Below are 17,020 nucleotides of genomic sequence, written 5' to 3'. Positions count from 1 at the left end.
TATTTCTTCTGGCCCAAACAATATTTAGAGTCAAACCTCAATCTTGCTGTATTACACTCTGTAATCGTTTTTTATGTTAACACTATTTCATCCAAGAATTTCAAAATCAATGTATTTTAACCTTGTATTCATTTTCATTCTCGGCTTTGTTAAGTCTTTCAGAACATCAGTGCAAACATCTTTTATCAATGGCTCTAAGGTCCAAGCAGCTGGTTACTGGCACTGTGAAGTCTTCTCCTTTGTGTTCCCTTCACACCCACAGGATGTCCAGAACTGTGGGATGTTATAAAAGAATTGGCTGCTGGAGCCAAAGTCAGACTCTATAAACCTGCTGATGAACCCAGTAAATCCCAGAGAGGAGCCACAGCCAGACTGCTAAAGGTTGTTAGCTACTAATTGCTACATTTCTAGAGCCCATTCATGATATCAAACCCTGGTGGCAGAAACCAGGGATGCCCGGCTAATTAGGGTACACTGACACTCTTGTCCTGCAACGTTCCCAGGACAGTGATAGCATGCGCATTTATGTGAGGGATTTAACATGCATGTTCACCATGCATGCGTGTGCCAGTGATGTTTTATTTAGCTTTCAGCCCCTTAATACCAGGAACAGCTGGCAAAGGGACGATTTTCATTTGTCTCCCACAAGCTTAGGCCATGCACTGTCCTTATTGGTTGGGGGGGGGGGGATAATAGATGCATGATTCGTGGGATTCTACCCTCCTGCTGGCATCCAAAATGTCCACGAATCCCCTCTCAGTTGAGACGACCCAGAGGAAACCTTACATAATGCCTAATGAGCAACGGGAAACGCTCCAGCACTCCTCTAGCCTTTAATTTCCACCTCAATACTGAGCAGAGCACGCCCCAGCCCTTCTCCTAGCCTCATTAACATGTGTATTCTCCCGATTCAAAACACCAAAGCACTTCCTTCGGCCAGGTGCTTCCCTCTTTAGCCCCTCCAGCCCCGGTGCTGTTGATCCAGTCACACATCCCTGTCTGAGCTCTACCAAAATTAATGGTGAGTCATGGTCGGGATGTAGAAAGGCCAGGACAGAATAAACTTTCTCCCACCTTTAAAATGGCAGACATAGGAGAAGAGACATTTTGTAATGTCTGTCACTTTGGCATGTGAATGTGATTGTCTCCAAATTGCATCCTAAATAACACATGAGCTGATGATGAAGAACAGAGTCTGACATTTTGCTGATTTGAAAAAGAACACCCATGTGGAAAAATTGCCACTCAATAGCTTTGTATGCATATATTATTAGGGCTGTGACGAAAATATAACATTTTCTTCCATTTTAGCATTATAAAAGTGAGTACACATCTGACCTGACGCTTGATCAAAAGGTTGTTTCATTTCACCCTTCACAAAAATTAGACAATATACCTCAAATTACAGAATGTTAAATACTGTTAGGCTCAATGACCAAATGGTGTAGTTTAGGTTAGCATAAGCCCTCATTCTAAACTTAATGAATAATTCTGAAACCTACATGTGTATACATAACTGAAAAGTAATATTACATTTACAAAAGATTGGCAGTTCAGTTTAGTATATTTGAATATGTGGCTTATGTTGGTAGAGTCAGTACTTGTCAGCTCAGTGTATTACTTTTGATTGGACAGCCCTAGAAATGTCTCCTGGCAACCGATTATAGACAATACACTTTCCTAATTTCTTTACAAGCTGAGACATTCATTTATTTTTAATTGTGCCACACAATTTAGTTAATGATTCATTTAAAACTAGTTAGCAGTTACTAAGAACAGGAGGGACTTTACTCATAAATGGTAACAGATTTATGACTAGCTGGTGCAACCCAGTCCTACAGTTGGTTTGTTGCGTTTTGTTTTCAACGAAAGAACCATCCCCGCATCTGCAGTTAAAGGTACAAATGAATCAGTTAACCCATAAATTAAATATACTGACTGTTAACCCACTGGTCCATATCATTTTCATTTCACCATTGTATGTGCAAATGCTCATTTTTGTCGCTGCTTATGCTCTCAGTCCAGTCAAACCTTTTAGATGGATTTAGTCATCTGTCTGCAGCACTTGCACTGTCTTTTCCCAATTCAACTCAGTCTCTCCCTGGTGAGTGACAGTTTCCCCTGTCTACAACAAGTTTGAATAATTTCCACAACATATTTCAGTGGGGTGGAAGGTTTTCTTCCCATGGGTCCCGTCCAAGTCAAATACGCTCATGAACTCGGAAAACTCTCACATCAAACAGCAAGATGTTGCACACCAAGGGAAATTTTGTCAACACAACACGCCCTGGCTGTGAGGGTTGCACGGCTTTAGTGGCAGAATACGGAGCTGGTCTGGCCACAATGACTTCTGCGATTATAGCGGGGCAGTGAGGAGACCTTATTTCCAAAGAGGTGAATGGGCTGTCACTAACTGGAGACTGCACAAGCGTTTGATGCCTTCAGCCACACACACCCAAAATTTAACAGCCCATCTTTTAAAATGAGATTCAAAAAAATGAAACATAAAATAAAATATATATGCAGCACAGTGGCCCCAAAAGATACCCGGGGATTTGAAAAGAAAAACAGAAAGTGTAACAAATAGAAAACAGGATTCTAATTAAAGCCATAACATTACAATTACCCAACATGTAGCTATTAATCTACTACTCACTTGTATGATTTTCTGTTGGAATTGATCATGAAAAGGTTGCTGGGTGTGCCCACACAGCTGTTGTGCTGTTGCAGTGTCTAATTAGCAGGCTATGACCGATGACCCAGGACAGGATATGATGCGTACCTGCCTCTGGAGCTTTTATAAACACTTGGTTGTGTTTTTCCTCTCGATCATTTTCTGCTCTGCCATGAGCCAAAAGAAAAACAAGTTGAGGGCCTCCCCCTTCAGTCCTTCAAACTACTGTACTTTGTCTCTTCTTGTGGCTAGTTCATAAAGTTATTTTTAGTAACTCCACTGATCAAGTGGTTTACAGTCATAGGTGGATCTATATTTAGCGTGTGGCTGTAGTCAAATAGTAGCTGGGTCATTTATCTTGTCTGATTTCTATCTCTCTAGCTTGACTTGCAAATGCTTTACTCTAAATGTCCAATAAGCTTGCAACACGCTTGAGTCTGATAACAAATTTCAGGAACAGATAAATGAAATCTCAGTGTTTGTGTGTAATTCTGTGTGATGTAACTGAACATTCAGCCTGTCCTCTCTTTTGCAGTTAATAGTTTTGAATTTCATCACTCAGCAAAACAGAACATTTAATCTCTTATTCATCGTTTAATAACATCTGGAAAGTTCCTTTAATGACTCTGTGTAATATTGTTTCATCTGATCCTAATAGCTACTTCTTCATGAACTGGAATGCAAAACTGATCAACAAAAATGCACTTATTTGCCATGTATGTTTTGCATTTTGTATCTCCCTTCAACTCTGTCCAGCTCTCTCATCCTTTTAAACCCTCCATCCCTCTAAGTCACTCTTTCTCCCTCTCGCCTCTTCCCTCAGCTGTTCCATGCCCCTGCTCCACTGGGATTGATACAATATTTTCCGACCTCAATTAGCAGAAAGCCTGTTGACTAATTCCAACTGTTTTTGCACCTGAGAGGGAGTTGGGAGTCGGGGCTGGAAAAACTGAGCGGGGTGGAGGTGAGGTCCGGGGCCTGGGTGTAGCAGGCAGAGCTGTCGGGGTAATATAGCTGTGTCGACAAGAGTATAAGAGCAACACAGAGGATAGAGGAGGGGTCGGCCAGACTGCTGGCCAGTGTTCGTGGAAGCTGCGTTCAGGCTGAGGACAGAACTGAGCCTGATCTACAGTTTGTTCAACTGTACTGGGCAGCACTATTTAAAACAGCATTGTTTTGTGTCTGTATCTGAGCATTCAAACACATGTCTGCATGTTTACATTATATGATTTTATATCATTTTAGATCACTTAGAAAAATAGATTTCAAAAGTATTAATAGATCTTAAAAAGAAATGCATCCTCTTTCCTCTGCATGCACAGTCTAGTATCTGTGTCACAGCTCTTGTCATTAAATATGCACAACTTCCTGCTTGTCCTGCCAGTCTAATCTATAGCATGGCACCATATCAGTATCAAGAAACTGTCTGGGTCAGGAGGCTTTAAGTCAGATTGAAAACCTCTTTATGTATCAGTAGCCTCGCACAGAAATTGAGCGAGACCTCAAAATGGCCTTAAACCAGATCTGTCCCATTGTGAGGCGCAACCACAGACTGACCACAAGGTCCATTTTGTTAAATTTAAGGCAAAGCCTACATGACCGCCAGTTTGGCACCACACTCAGCTCAGGGTGCAGGTACACACCCTCGCTCTGTGTGAGCGCACAGAAAGAATCGTTCTTTCCACCAAAGGAAATGAGAGGATGATGGCTAAAGTGTATGAGGACATTACATTTAAGGGGACTGCACTTTTTCATAGAGAGCTACTGCAACCGCCAAAGCATAAATGACATGTATATGGCAAGAAAAGGCATGAGTTTCACAATGGCCAGACATCAATTTTGCTGCTTTCCAAAGACTTTGAACATTTGTACACTTGAATTTAAACCTCATATTGCCAAATTGCTACCAGTCTTCCAGCATGACTTCTAAAGTGTCAAATTGAGGCAAAGAGAGTAATATTTCATTATGGTAGCTGAGATATATTACCACTAATATGAGAGAATAATGTCTCAAGTTGGATAAGCCCACAGGACCAAATTCAACACAGTAATAATTCATCTCAACTTGAATTCCTACCAGCAAGTGTGTGTGGTTTTTTAAAAGATTCTGCCAGGTGACTAATCCTGACAGGTTAACAAATGTCACCCAGTCTGCAGCCTGGAGCTTACTGAAACAGTGGCATCAGACTGACTGGCCTGTTAGCTGGACACAGCAGCTGCTCCTGCCCCCAGTAGCTGTATGGAAAAATCTGACTCACCCACTTGTATAAAAAGGCATTAATGACCAAATACATAAATATTACCGTCAAAGGCATAAATGTCTCTGAGGGCTATCCAGCCCATCAGTCAGCTGGTGAGTAATGGAGAGGGAGGTCAGATCACGACCAGAGTCGGCTCATCTGACCTGGTCAAGCATCTAAAAGACGCCCAGCTGATGGACGCGTCGGAGAGGCGCTGCTGCTCAGTGAACAACCTCCTCTCAGGTGGCCCTGGACCACAGATTGAGTATAGATTATAGATTTATCAATAGAGTAATCTGGGTCTATCTGGATCTGCTGTGCTTCATACTGAACACAGTAGTTGGAACGTTAAGAAGTGTTGTCCAGTATGAGCAGGCACTAGGAGGCATGATGTGGGGTCCAAGAGAAAGTCACACTGGTAGCGGATCCTAATGAGGGACATAAAGCTGTGTGCACAATTGCCAGAAAAATGTGATGGCAAATGGCTTTCAGTAAAGTGCTTAGTAGAGAAAGCTCAGAGGTTAATGCAGGTTGCTTTTAAGAGGCCAATTCACTGCTTGAGACTGAAGTTACTACATGCACAGGCATACACTGATCAGCACATACAAAAAGCTAGCTTTAAAGTTTAAATCTGACTTCAAACTGTTGTCTCATTACTTATAGCTGATGAAACTGCAAACAGTAAATATAACTGTGTTTGCATTTGTTGGAAGAATGTGTTTCCGTTTACACCTGCTGCTTACAATTGATGCACTTTCATCACAGTTTTGACAAGTTAATCCCCAGTGAAACTGAAGCTTTCTTTTTTTCCAAGCCCAGTTTGCATTGCCAACTGATGCTCAATGTCTTTCCTCAAGTCAGCTTTCTTGTAATCTCAGTGCCGGCTGTCCCACGCGGGGCCTAAATCCACACTAGTGTATTCCCTTCTTACCTAGCAACGCGCCTCTCATGCTCTAAACAGAACACAAATAGCTCAGTTGTGAAATAACCACAGGGTATCCCTATGAACTGCTATAAAAGTGAACAGATAAGAAAGTCCAGCTATAACAATAAAAGTATGTCATAGGGCATCTTGTCTGCTCCCTGACACTCAACACACATTTAAGACACAGAACTTAGATGCACTCTAGCCGTGCCAGCTACTTACTGTCTGCGTAGTTTTTCCGCCGAGTGCCGTCCACCTTGCCTGTTTTGTCAATGCACAGGAAGAACTTGTTGGCAGAGTAAAGTCGCCGTAGTCGGACATCGCCCTCTAGGTGATTGTAACTGCGAGTGTGCCTTTCCAATGTCCATGAACAGTTGATGCCACTTGCGAGGACCTGAAGGGGTTCATGCCCTACCCCAGGAGGACAGACCCCTGTGGCAGTGCCAGCGGTGACCAGGAGCAAGGTGAAGCATGCCAGGCAAAGGGAAGCTGCACTGGGCAGAGGGAGAAGTCGCTCGGCAGAGGCTGTGGTAGTGGTGGTGCCAAGGGCAGGTTCAGGACAGAGATGAGCTACGGACGGCGTCCATCTGCACATGGTGGGTCAGACTCCCAAGGTGCACCTTGTGCAAGCTGTAGGCATGCTGATGATCAGGAGATGTCCCAGTGGAGGGATGACAAGAGGGTGGGAGTCCTGGAGAGAGAAGGGAGGGAAATGGCACTCACTGCAGATCCTCTGGATGTCACCAATGCCACCAGTCTCCACTCTGCAGGCCTCCTACAGCAACAAGCTTGTTTCTCCAGTTGTCATCTTCAGTCTTGTTTTTGATTCTCTTTGTCCAGTCCTTTCATTAAGCGTTGTTATTCTGTGAATCCAGCTTTAGAAGTTCAGTTTAGAAGACTTTAATCTCGCTCCTTGCCTCTCAGTTTGTCCTCCTCCTTCTTCTTTCCCGGTCCACAAATAAGTATGAGGATGCGCGTGTAAGTGTGTGAGTATTTGTTTGTCTGTGTGGGTGTGTATCAATGTGTGTGTCTCAGTGAGTATGTGAGTGTGTGTGTGTGCGTGTGTGTGTGTGTGTGTGTGTGCACCTCACGCTGCTCTGCTCTTTCCAGCTGGATAGGAACAAGGTGCCTGTCTGAGCTGCTGGCCCGCTCCTGAGAGGGAGTTGAATGAGGGTTGGTGACTGACTCTATGCGTGTGTGTGTGTGTGTGTGTATGCGTGAGTGTGTGATACTGAGAGAGAAAGAGAGGGAGTGAGTGAGTAAGTGAGTATGGGAGGGAGAGAGGCGGCGTGTGTTTGTGACAGAAAGACAGAGAGAGAGAGAGAAGCAGTGAGAGTGTGTCAGTATGTGTCAGGGTGAGTGGCAGTCAGCGAGTGTGTGTCAGCTAGCACGGGGCAGTGAAGCAGTAAGCTAATGGCCTCACGCTCTGCTGTGTGCAGTCAGTCAGTCAGTCAGTCCTCTCCTCTGTGGAGGCACCGGCTGAGTCGTCCTGCATTTTATCCTGGGCAGGGCCAGCATCTAGGGGGTTGAAAGGAGAGGGGTTGGGGGGGGTGGGGCCACCACACTCATTCATAACCATTTCAAACAAATGAGAGAGCCTGCAACAAGCACCATCCCCTTTCTAGTTTTCCTCAGAAAAGTTTATTCTGTGAGAAACAAGTCATTTGCTTTTCACCTGAGGGTTTTATTATCCTCTTTTCATGGGCACAGACACCTGGAAAGACTTACATCCTCTTCCTATCCCATGACCTCTGCTGTCTCCCCCCTGATGTGAATGGTGAAGCAGTTTGTAACGCAGTCAAATCAGCTCCATTACTGTCCAGTGAACCAGCTAGTAGACCGTTTTTTGACACCTTCGCTCACTTTTCTTCTCTCTGGCCACATGGGGCAAATTAAGAGAGCCTTTCCTTTTTTTCCTTCTCCTTTTTTTTTTTTTTTCTTTTTTTAAACGGCTGCTGGTTTGAATCATCAAGCAGTCGGAAACACAGAGCAGGTTGCAGGAGTGTCAGTGGAGTTAGTCCAGATGAAGGCTGAGAGACTTTCTGATCACCTGTGTTAATATTTCAATGAAACACCCTCTCTGATCTTTGCCATTTAATTTGGGAGAGCAGGACGGAAATGAAGAACACCTTTTTTGTGACTTCCCACACTCTTGTCTGTTTTTTACAAGTTGTACAATGAACCTGATTAGGACAAGGCACTAAAGCTCAGCCCAACCAGTCCAGTTATCAACGATGACTTTTTACTTCATGCTACTATATTATTCTCAGCAACAATGAAAAGAAGTAGAAGATCAAAAACATATTTTATACTGTCTGACAGGACGAGAACATTCATGGAAAATATTTGACATTTTTGGAAATATGTTTATTTGGTCTCATATAATAAGAAGAATTACTCTCTCATGTCTGTTAGCCCTAGCTTAGCATTAAGACTTAAAACAGCTAGCCTGGCACATAATGACAATTTGTCATTTGTTTTTTGTGCAGATTTAAGAAAGTAAAACATGTTATATGTTTCTATAGATATGAGCTTTAGGAGTGCTCAGGCAGATTTACCATTATGTTACCAGACAGAGCTACGCTAGCTGTTTTACCCTGTTTAAAGTCTTTGTGCTAAGTTAAGCAAACAGCCTGTTAGCACATGAAACAATGGACTGGCCTTAACTATCTGCAAGAAATGCAAAAACAGTTTGTTTTTTTTTTCTCAAAATGACAAACTATCCCTTCAGTGAAAACTAGCAGTTACCTCATGTGTCTTGGTGCAGATGCTCATGGAAAGATAAAATGAGAGACAAAAACAAAGGGAGATTGAAAAAGTGTAAGAAGAAAAAATGTGCAGAAATTCTCATGTGAGGCTGTCCAGTTAGCATTAGCAATTACCTCTTTTTTTTTTTTTTTAAAGAGTCCCTGTTTCAATTATGGTTACCACCTTGAGGCCACACTTGTGCAGGGCTGGAAGTGTGTTTGAGAAGTATGTGTTCAGAGAGGGTGACAGCCACTTCACACTCTTTTGCTTGTTAACTGCCCCCAGAGACTTGCTGTCCCCCCAGCCCCTATTTAAAGCTTACCCTCACAAAAAAGCCAGTATGCCAGTATGTTCTGGTCCTTGGTGCCCACCAGGCTCCTCATCAAAGCAACTTTCAGCATACGTGTATATGGGCCTTTTGTAAAAATCACAGTCTTTCACCCTCAGTTAAACCTTGCTGCAGTGTCTGTTGACTTCCTCTGGGTTTATCCACTTTTAGGTTCTTAACTCTTCTTTTCTCTTATCCAGTCACTGTCCTTCAAAATTGAACTGGGAAACAAAGAAAAGAAATAGAGAGGGTATTGGTGTCAGGGACACTGAGTATTTTGAATGTGTTTTCTGTTAGTGTTGTATGAAATTGTTCCCCCATCTTTAAGAAAAAAAAGAAAAAGAAAAAAGATAGTTTTCAGGACATCTGAGTGTTTGCAGGCTTGGGTCAGTATCTAATTTATTGTTCTGTCTCTATCAGCTATGTAATAGGAAATAACATCTCCTAACTAAGTCATATAAGGCTATTTGGATAATGGCTACCTTTGTGTTATGATGGACACTACTGTAAACTGCTTTTCATGAAAATATGTATGACACTAATGGAGTTGCATCATCATGGCCAACTTTGTGGAGCTCTTGTCAAACTAATCACTCAGTCACTAAGACATATTTTTTATTACAAGGTGCTGTTCCCTCCCATTCTCTGCTGATTGAGGCAGATTGTTTTGTTGCACGTGCTTGCTAATCAGATGATACATCTGGCTAATAGTCCCAACAGACTCCATATGTCAGTTCTAAACTTTCCAAACCCTTTAACCATTTGTTTTCCCAGCATGACATTGATAATGTTCAGAGCAGAGTTGCCAACTCTTTTACAGTACAGAAAGTTTAAATAAAGTTTGTGCTACTTGTTGGGTTTTTTTGATAGTCATGTATAGAAACCATTAAAACAAATCAACAAATGCTATAGAAATTTGTAATTAAGGAAATCTGAAAGTGTTAATGTGCATTTTATCATATAACAATGTGTTTTCTCCAGGAAAGTAAAAGTAATATTTTTGAAATATTCTAATAATAGTCTACTGCTCTCTTGGCCCATGTGTTAGCGTGTATATTCATTTGTATATACAATGGAGTTTGCTTTGAATGCTATTGTATACACTGACTGATTTAAGTTTACAGTAACTTTACTGCCTTCCAGAGTATTTGGAATACTTGTCATCATAAAATTAAAATTTTAAACTCCAATATATCTCACTTACACATATTAAAGATGTATTTAAAGTACTGCCCTTATCTACTGACTAGTGTACATGGTTCTATTTCTCTTCTGCGAAATAACATAGAAATGAAACACACATGCAAACAAACAAGGACAGAAAGAAAGAGAAAGTGAGAGAGAAAAAGAGTAGAAAAACCCCCAGGAAGTTCCAGTTGTCCTTCCTTTGTATGATTTTAATTATGAGGAATTTCAGCAATCATTCTATGTGCTGTAGGACTCTTCAAAAATCAGAGTGGCCCCCGAGGTCAACAGCAAAGATTGGGCCTCATGTGAACGTCAGATGTGGCAGCAGATTGCTTTGTGGTGTCTTGGAAGCAAATGTTTGGGCTCTGAGCTCAGTGCCAGAGCAGACACTAGAATAATGTATTTCTTTGTTATAGGTCTTAACGTGCAATGTCTCTCTGTTTTACAGTGTGCATCTTTGATGTTGAAAACTACAGTAATTTAGATTATTTCAATGTTGCAGCACATTCTGAGGATATGATAAATGTCCAGTTAAGCTAACCCTGTTTACAACCGTCTAGCTTATGTACAATTTGCAAGTATGAGTATAATCCATTGTATAACTTCTAATTCAATAGATCAGAGGCAGGTGCCAAGAAGCTTTAGGTACAGTTGTGTTTTCAGCTAAATGATAACATATCTTAGTTTAGTATGTTGTCATGCTAACATTTGCTAATTCGTACCACACCAGCTGATGGGATTGTCACTGGATCAGTAAATTATCACAGTTCATCCTGAGAGGAGCATGATTTTGAGTTTGTACTAAACTTCATTGCCATCCTTTTTTTCCAGTAATTGTTGAAACATTTCACTTAGAATGACAAATGTTAACTTCATGATGACACTAGATAACAATTTTCAGTTCATCCTCTGGGGAACATGAACGTTCAAAATGCCATTTTAATCCATTCAGTAGCTCTAGGGATATTTCAGTTTGGACTGATGTGGTGGACCAACAAGCTGACTGATATTACCATTCCCATGGCTAAAGAGATCCTTGTTCTGGTTAGCTAGTTTAGTGTCATCGGTCACTACCACAATGTGCCTGATATCTGTATGCCACAGATCGACCATTTCATGTCTTTATCTACCTCCTTTGGTTTAGTTGACCATGGTTTGGCTGTTGTTGTCATATCCTGAGCGAAGCGTTGAGTTTAACTGAGCCAAGCTGAGCGGGTGTGCCCTGAGCTGAGAACACCACTCTGTGAGCCAGGCACCCAAGGAGGATGTTCTCAAGTGGAGGAACCTAATCTTTCCCAGCAGGGATCCAAGCGGCTCTGTAAGTGTATGAATAGAGATAATATCTCTATAATGAGGCCTGTTTTGTACCATCAAAGTCTTCAAAAGGGTCTGAAACCCGACCTCCCTCCTAGCACTGACAATCCCTCAGTAATAGCTCCCTATTATTAATTGTTTTGCTTGCCTGCTAAGTCCATGTCTCGCTCTTTCTCTCTCTTGCTCTTGTAGTGGTGTTTTAGCTCACCCTTGACCTAGTGCTTTTAAGTGTACTGACATTCTGCCAATTTGCAACTCAGTGCTGGGAGGGTATTTGTTTTCCTTGTTTTAGATAAAACTGTTTCCAGATACATGACAACCTTCTTTCTCTTGACTGTAGATGCTGAGGTGCAAAGAGTTGCAACACTCACATAAGGAAATTATTCCACACATTTCAAACCCTGGCAGTGAATTCTTATAATTTGAGTGATTATGCAATTTATCCGTCTTTGTGCGTCCAACCTGCCTGTGTTGTTGGTTCAGACCCAACACAGGTGTGCCTGATACCTTTTGAGTTGTCTGCTGTGGTTGGCTGGCAAACATCCAGACATGGTTAAAGGAACTGACCAGACCACCGCAGCTCACCCCCACTGAGAACATCGCCCTTTGCATATCCTGTTTTGTGACCATTGTCTATTGTCAGTGGCAATATGATAAGTGGGTCGTCTATCTGATGCTGTGAAGAGCTCTGAGAGATACAGCCTTCCAGTTCTTCACAGGGTAACAAGCAGAGATCCAACTGACTGATAGCGTTTGATGATGAAAAAAATGCGACTTGTCAGGACTGATTAAAGATCTCTGCCCAGCTAATCTGATATATCAGATGCGTACAACAGAGAACACAGATAGAACGGGATGGTGCCTGTAAGGATGGAAAAAAAACACTTTTAAAATCTTTGCTGACTCTGCATTTCTTCACTCTCCTAATGAAAACGAGGAGTGCTGTTGCTCCCTTAGCTACGGTAGTTTTGTCTGAAGGTTGGGGTCGACCCAGCATCATTAAAGTCTGAAGTATACACGATTCTTTCAAATTATTCTATTAAGATGTACTTGTAAATAGCAGCATGACACGTCTTTTGACATTTTAACTGACTCAGTAATTGAATCCATCTTAAAATGCATGTGTGGGGAAACCCAGTCAGAGCTGTGTGAGTCACAGCAGTCCAGTAAAGGCCTGTAAGCCTGAAGGATCATTCTGGTCCATCTGTAATGGACAGTAATGGACATAAAGTGTGTGATGCAATGAGTAATATTTCATAATTAATGTTTGTATCAGTTCTATAGAAGTTTACAGTAGGCTGTACAAAGTCTTAATATGCTGCTGGTTTCAGCTTGAGCTCAAAAGTGTGATTTTGAAAAATATGTTTAATAAGGTTTCCAAATTCAGCTCCAAATATGACTTCTTTGTTGTCTCAGATGTCACATACGTGGAGGCTTGTGGGGAAGTTCCTTGAGAAGCAGTTTTTTCCACACAGGACAGGTCAGTAATTCCATGTAAGTGGTGCAGACACACACACACACACACACACACACACACACACCACACACACACACGCAAACACATGCCAAAGGCATTTACAAACACAAGCATCTCACAGAGAAGTATCTCCATCAAGTTTCCCTGGCCAGGTGAAGCAGTTTCAAAAACAGCCCTCTCTCCATCTGTTAAACAAATAGGGAGCCCCTACAAAGGTGTGCAAAAGAATCCCCATGATCAAAGTGTATGAGAATGGCAGCCTTGTCCTGGCCTGGCCATTATCAGGCCCCATGAATGCCTGTCTTCTCCTCTTTTGTCGGTCGGGGCATTGACAGTCACTCACCCGGCAATGACTGTCACACCAGCGCAAAGAGCCAGCCGCCGACAGGGGCCAACCACATCAAACGAGGCTGTCAAGGGGCCCTGCTCGTGAACCGTGGCAACAAACACCTCCTGATCCTCACCTACAGCTCAGCAGCAGACACCCACCGCTGTGCTCTCAGCCACTGCCTCCACTGAGAAAAGATGTACTGCCTGGACCTCATTTCCCTCTCTGCCCCCCTCTTCTCTCTCTCTCCCTCTCTCTCTGTCAAGTAGTGCTTGTGTTAACCTCCAGCATGCCGAGACACAAAAGGCTGCTAAAGTGTTGAAGAATGCTTTATGGATGCATGACAAGGGGAGGCTGACACTGCTGGGGGTCAGAAAGTAACCAGGATGTGAATGAGATCAATTCAGTTTTACTAACAGTTCGGAGCTGAGTCACACTTGATTTAAGCTGTATGATGTTTGAACTTCAAAAGTCAACTGGAGAAAGAAGACAATAATTTTCTAAGGGCCGTTACAAGTGCTTTGGTCAAGTCAGCAGGAGAGCAGGTTGCATGTGTATACAACCAGCTTCAGATTACATTACAGATGTAACCTCATATCCAGAGTATTTTTCCCCTGCAACTAATGAAAAATATAAATGGGCAAATAATTGCTACAATAACTGTAAATGCTAAACAAGTCCTGAGACAACCTACACATGTCTTTCAAGAATCTGTTTTTTTTAGCCAAAAGTTTCTATGCTCTCAAAGGCAACTTAAACATTGTGAACATCATGTTACATTTACATTCCTATTCATGAAGTTTGGAAGGTCTTTATGCAAAATCATTACCTCTTTAATATTTATGTCATAGTGTTTTCTTTAGTGTTCCAGTGACTTTAAAGTTGCACGAGCAAACATTTGACCTGAGAGAATCATGCTTTTGTATAGGTTTTAAAATGACATAAATTAGAGAACAAATTTCAAAATATGATACAAAACTTCTTTCATTATAAGACACTCATTTTCTCCTTGGCCTTCTGTTTGACCTCTGGCTCTACTTGGCTGTCTGTGGTGAGACTGCCACCTGCAGGCAAACATGAATAATTCACTATTCATTTCAAATTGCCGTGATGTGCGTGATATTTATTTCACTTCCGTTTGGAAACATATACAGGAAAATATTTAGACATATTGAACATACCATAGTTGCTGTTCTACCAATAAGATAGAAAATGAAAAATAGAAAATACATTAATAAATCCAACATAATGTTTGTAATATTTAAAGCTTGCTGTTGTGTAAATACTGTTAGTTCTATACATCTCTAATCATGTCCTGAGTGCAGTCAAAGCAACATCTGCAAGGAGTACAGTAGCGACAAAAGCCCAAACGCCTCACTCGATTTATCTACGATCTTCTAACCATGCCTTAAACAGCTATTACCTCTCCTCGCGACTAGCTTGGTCTCATTTAAGATGGCTGCCTAGTGCGGAGAAGTAACGCGGTTGTTACATGTCAACATGTCACTTCTTAGAGTCTGTGCTTTTGCCAAATGTCTGGGTCGTCGCAGTTTACTTGACAAGTGTGCTGTTCGCGTGTCTTTTGCGGACTGCTGTCAGCTGTGTGTGTCGAGAAGAAACGGCGCAGTCAGGCGAGTATCAGGTGAGCTGAAGGATACTCTGTCTCACACTTCTACCGCAGCCTGTGTGATGGACAAGTTTGTCCGACGTCGTCGAGGACTCTTGTGTGTAATGTTGATGCGTTGACGTGCAAATCTAACCCAGGGTTTACTCAACAGTCCGTGCTGTGCCGGAACTCCTCCTTGACCTCCTCAGACCTGTTTCAAGTTGCATTGGTTCCCTTTAATAACTTTAGACGATGTAACTGTCACTAACATAACTGACGACCTTATGAGAAAACCTTGTGGACTGCTAATGATCCACAGACCCACTCCTTCAAACGACTAGCTCAACTAAACGGTACCATTAACTGACGACAGCAGCATTGCTTTAGATCAAACTGTGTGATAGCTGAAGATAATAGATCAACCAAAAGGTTGGTCGTTTGATCCCAAGCTCCTCCTCGTCCTTGAGCAAGACACTCAACCCTCAAATGCTCCACCTATATGTGCAATGAAAATGTAGCTAAATTAATGTAATGTAACAGGTAATTGTTTCTTAATTGCAAACAATAAGCAGATTATTCTATTACTACTGTTGTTGTTAGATGTTGTACCAAGGCTCAGACACATCAGAGTCTGTTCAGGTATGCAGTAAAAGACAAAAGTCAAGCCTAAGCCTTTTAATACCATTGCATTGTTAAGGAAATTGATTTCTAAGTATGGAGGATGTTATTCAGCAATTTAGTAACCTCTTATGGTTTACAGCTGTTTTTGTTTTTACAGAGACACCGGTCCAGCTTCAAAGAAGAAACGTTTCATTTGTAATCCCAAAGTCAGAGGATACAAAGAAACGTGTACTGGAACAGTCTCAGCTGTTAGATGGTATGTTGTTGTAGACGCCAGGTTGTCATGCTGCAACATTTCTAACTTCCAGTGTCACACCATGCTAAATAGCACGTCATTAATAATTGCAATGTCGTATCAAATGCTGGTATGTAAAGAGTTATATATGCTGCCAGCCAAAACTGCTTTTGTTTACTGTTTTGTCCAAGTACTGCATTAGATTTTCTGATAAGTCATGAAGCGCCTCATGTAACAATAATTGTTTGAGAACTGTGCAGTATACATTGACTTACACTTAATCGATTCCTATATGTCATAGATTTTTATACTACCAGCTTGTGAGATGTTAGTGTCCCATAGCTTGTAGTTCTGCTCTGTATTTCAGTATATTACTGCTGGTCAATGATTTTGTTTGCTCACATTAGATGTCTTTATTATTTCTCCCTCTCAGTGCTTGAGGCCAGGATCCAGCAGCTCCAAAGTGACGTCGTTCTAGACGTCAAACATGCTAAGGTGCAGTTTGTTAAAGCCCCCTCTTCTGGAAGAGGGGTTTCATCCAGTAGGGGTCCCAAAAGCACGCCTCAGGAGAAAACCGACATTCCTAAAACAGGAAAGACTGTTGCTAAAGGAGCCTCTAAATCTCAGCCCAGCCGCTGGATGGAAAAATTAACTGAGGAGAAGAAAAACAAACTTAAGAGACAGCAGCATCTCCAGCAGAAAGTTCAGAAAACTTTCAAGGAGAAACCAACAGCCAAATCTAAAGGGAGCAAAAGCAGCTCTAAGATGCTCCCGTGCACAACACAAAAGACTATATCTACCAAAGCTAAAATGACTGTACCTTTGATTGAGACGAGGAGTCGTGTGACATTAGCCGATGAAATTCGTGCTGCAGCTTCCTCAACAGCTACTTCCACTGCTGCTACTGCTGCAGCAGCCATACCACATAAAGTCTCTAAAGGAAAGTTGAAGGACTCTAGAAATCAGCGTCTCAGTGAAAGCAGGAAACAAAAGCAGACTGTTAGTGATGCTCAGGACAGTCCTCAGGAGCTGGCCAAGATAGAGGAGTTGGAGAAGAGGCTTAGTCAGCAGGTGAGCCAGTGGGCCTCTTCTAGTAAACCAGAGCACCCACAGGCAGGCAGTGAAAGAACTGCATGTGGGGACATCCAGCTGAGCATCCGCTCCTACCTGGAGGCGTGTGTGTTCGTGGGGGACATTGACAGGGCCAACAATTTCCTGCTCAGCCAGCACAGAGTGTTGAGTCGACGTAAACATCTAAACACAGATGTCTACAACATCATGATGAGGGTGTGGGCCAAGAAAGTGAGTTCAAAAGTGTTTCAACACTGAGCCTTTT

General features: G+C 42.2%; 2 protein-coding genes across 2 annotated transcripts in view; one reads left to right on the top strand and one right to left on the bottom strand.

Moving 5' to 3' along the window:
• Positions 1 to 7,286, bottom strand: part of fgf22 (fibroblast growth factor 22) — a 28,097-nt gene extending 20,811 nt beyond the window's left edge. Inside the window, exon 1 of the mRNA XM_018667281.2 lies at positions 6,062 to 7,286. Within this exon, the coding sequence (XP_018522797.1) occupies positions 6,062 to 6,434 (373 nt within the window). The 5' untranslated portion in view covers positions 6,435 to 7,286. The remainder of the gene's footprint in view (positions 1 to 6,061) is intronic.
• A 7,331-nt stretch (positions 7,287 to 14,617) lies between these two features.
• Positions 14,618 to 17,020, top strand: part of polrmt (polymerase (RNA) mitochondrial (DNA directed)) — a 40,997-nt gene continuing 38,594 nt past the window's right edge. The window contains 3 exon segments of the mRNA XM_018667276.2: positions 14,618 to 14,864; positions 15,607 to 15,705; positions 16,118 to 16,986. Coding sequence (XP_018522792.1) covers positions 14,723 to 14,864; positions 15,607 to 15,705; positions 16,118 to 16,986 — 1,110 coding nt within the window. The 5' untranslated portion in view covers positions 14,618 to 14,722.

The sequence above is a fragment of the Lates calcarifer genome, linkage group LG17 (assembly GCF_001640805.2).
Source record: "Lates calcarifer isolate ASB-BC8 linkage group LG17, TLL_Latcal_v3, whole genome shotgun sequence".
Classification (NCBI taxonomy): domain Eukaryota; kingdom Metazoa; phylum Chordata; class Actinopteri; family Centropomidae; genus Lates; species Lates calcarifer.
Note: the sequence above shows the minus strand (reverse complement) of the source record. Positions and strands in the feature narration are given on the sequence as shown.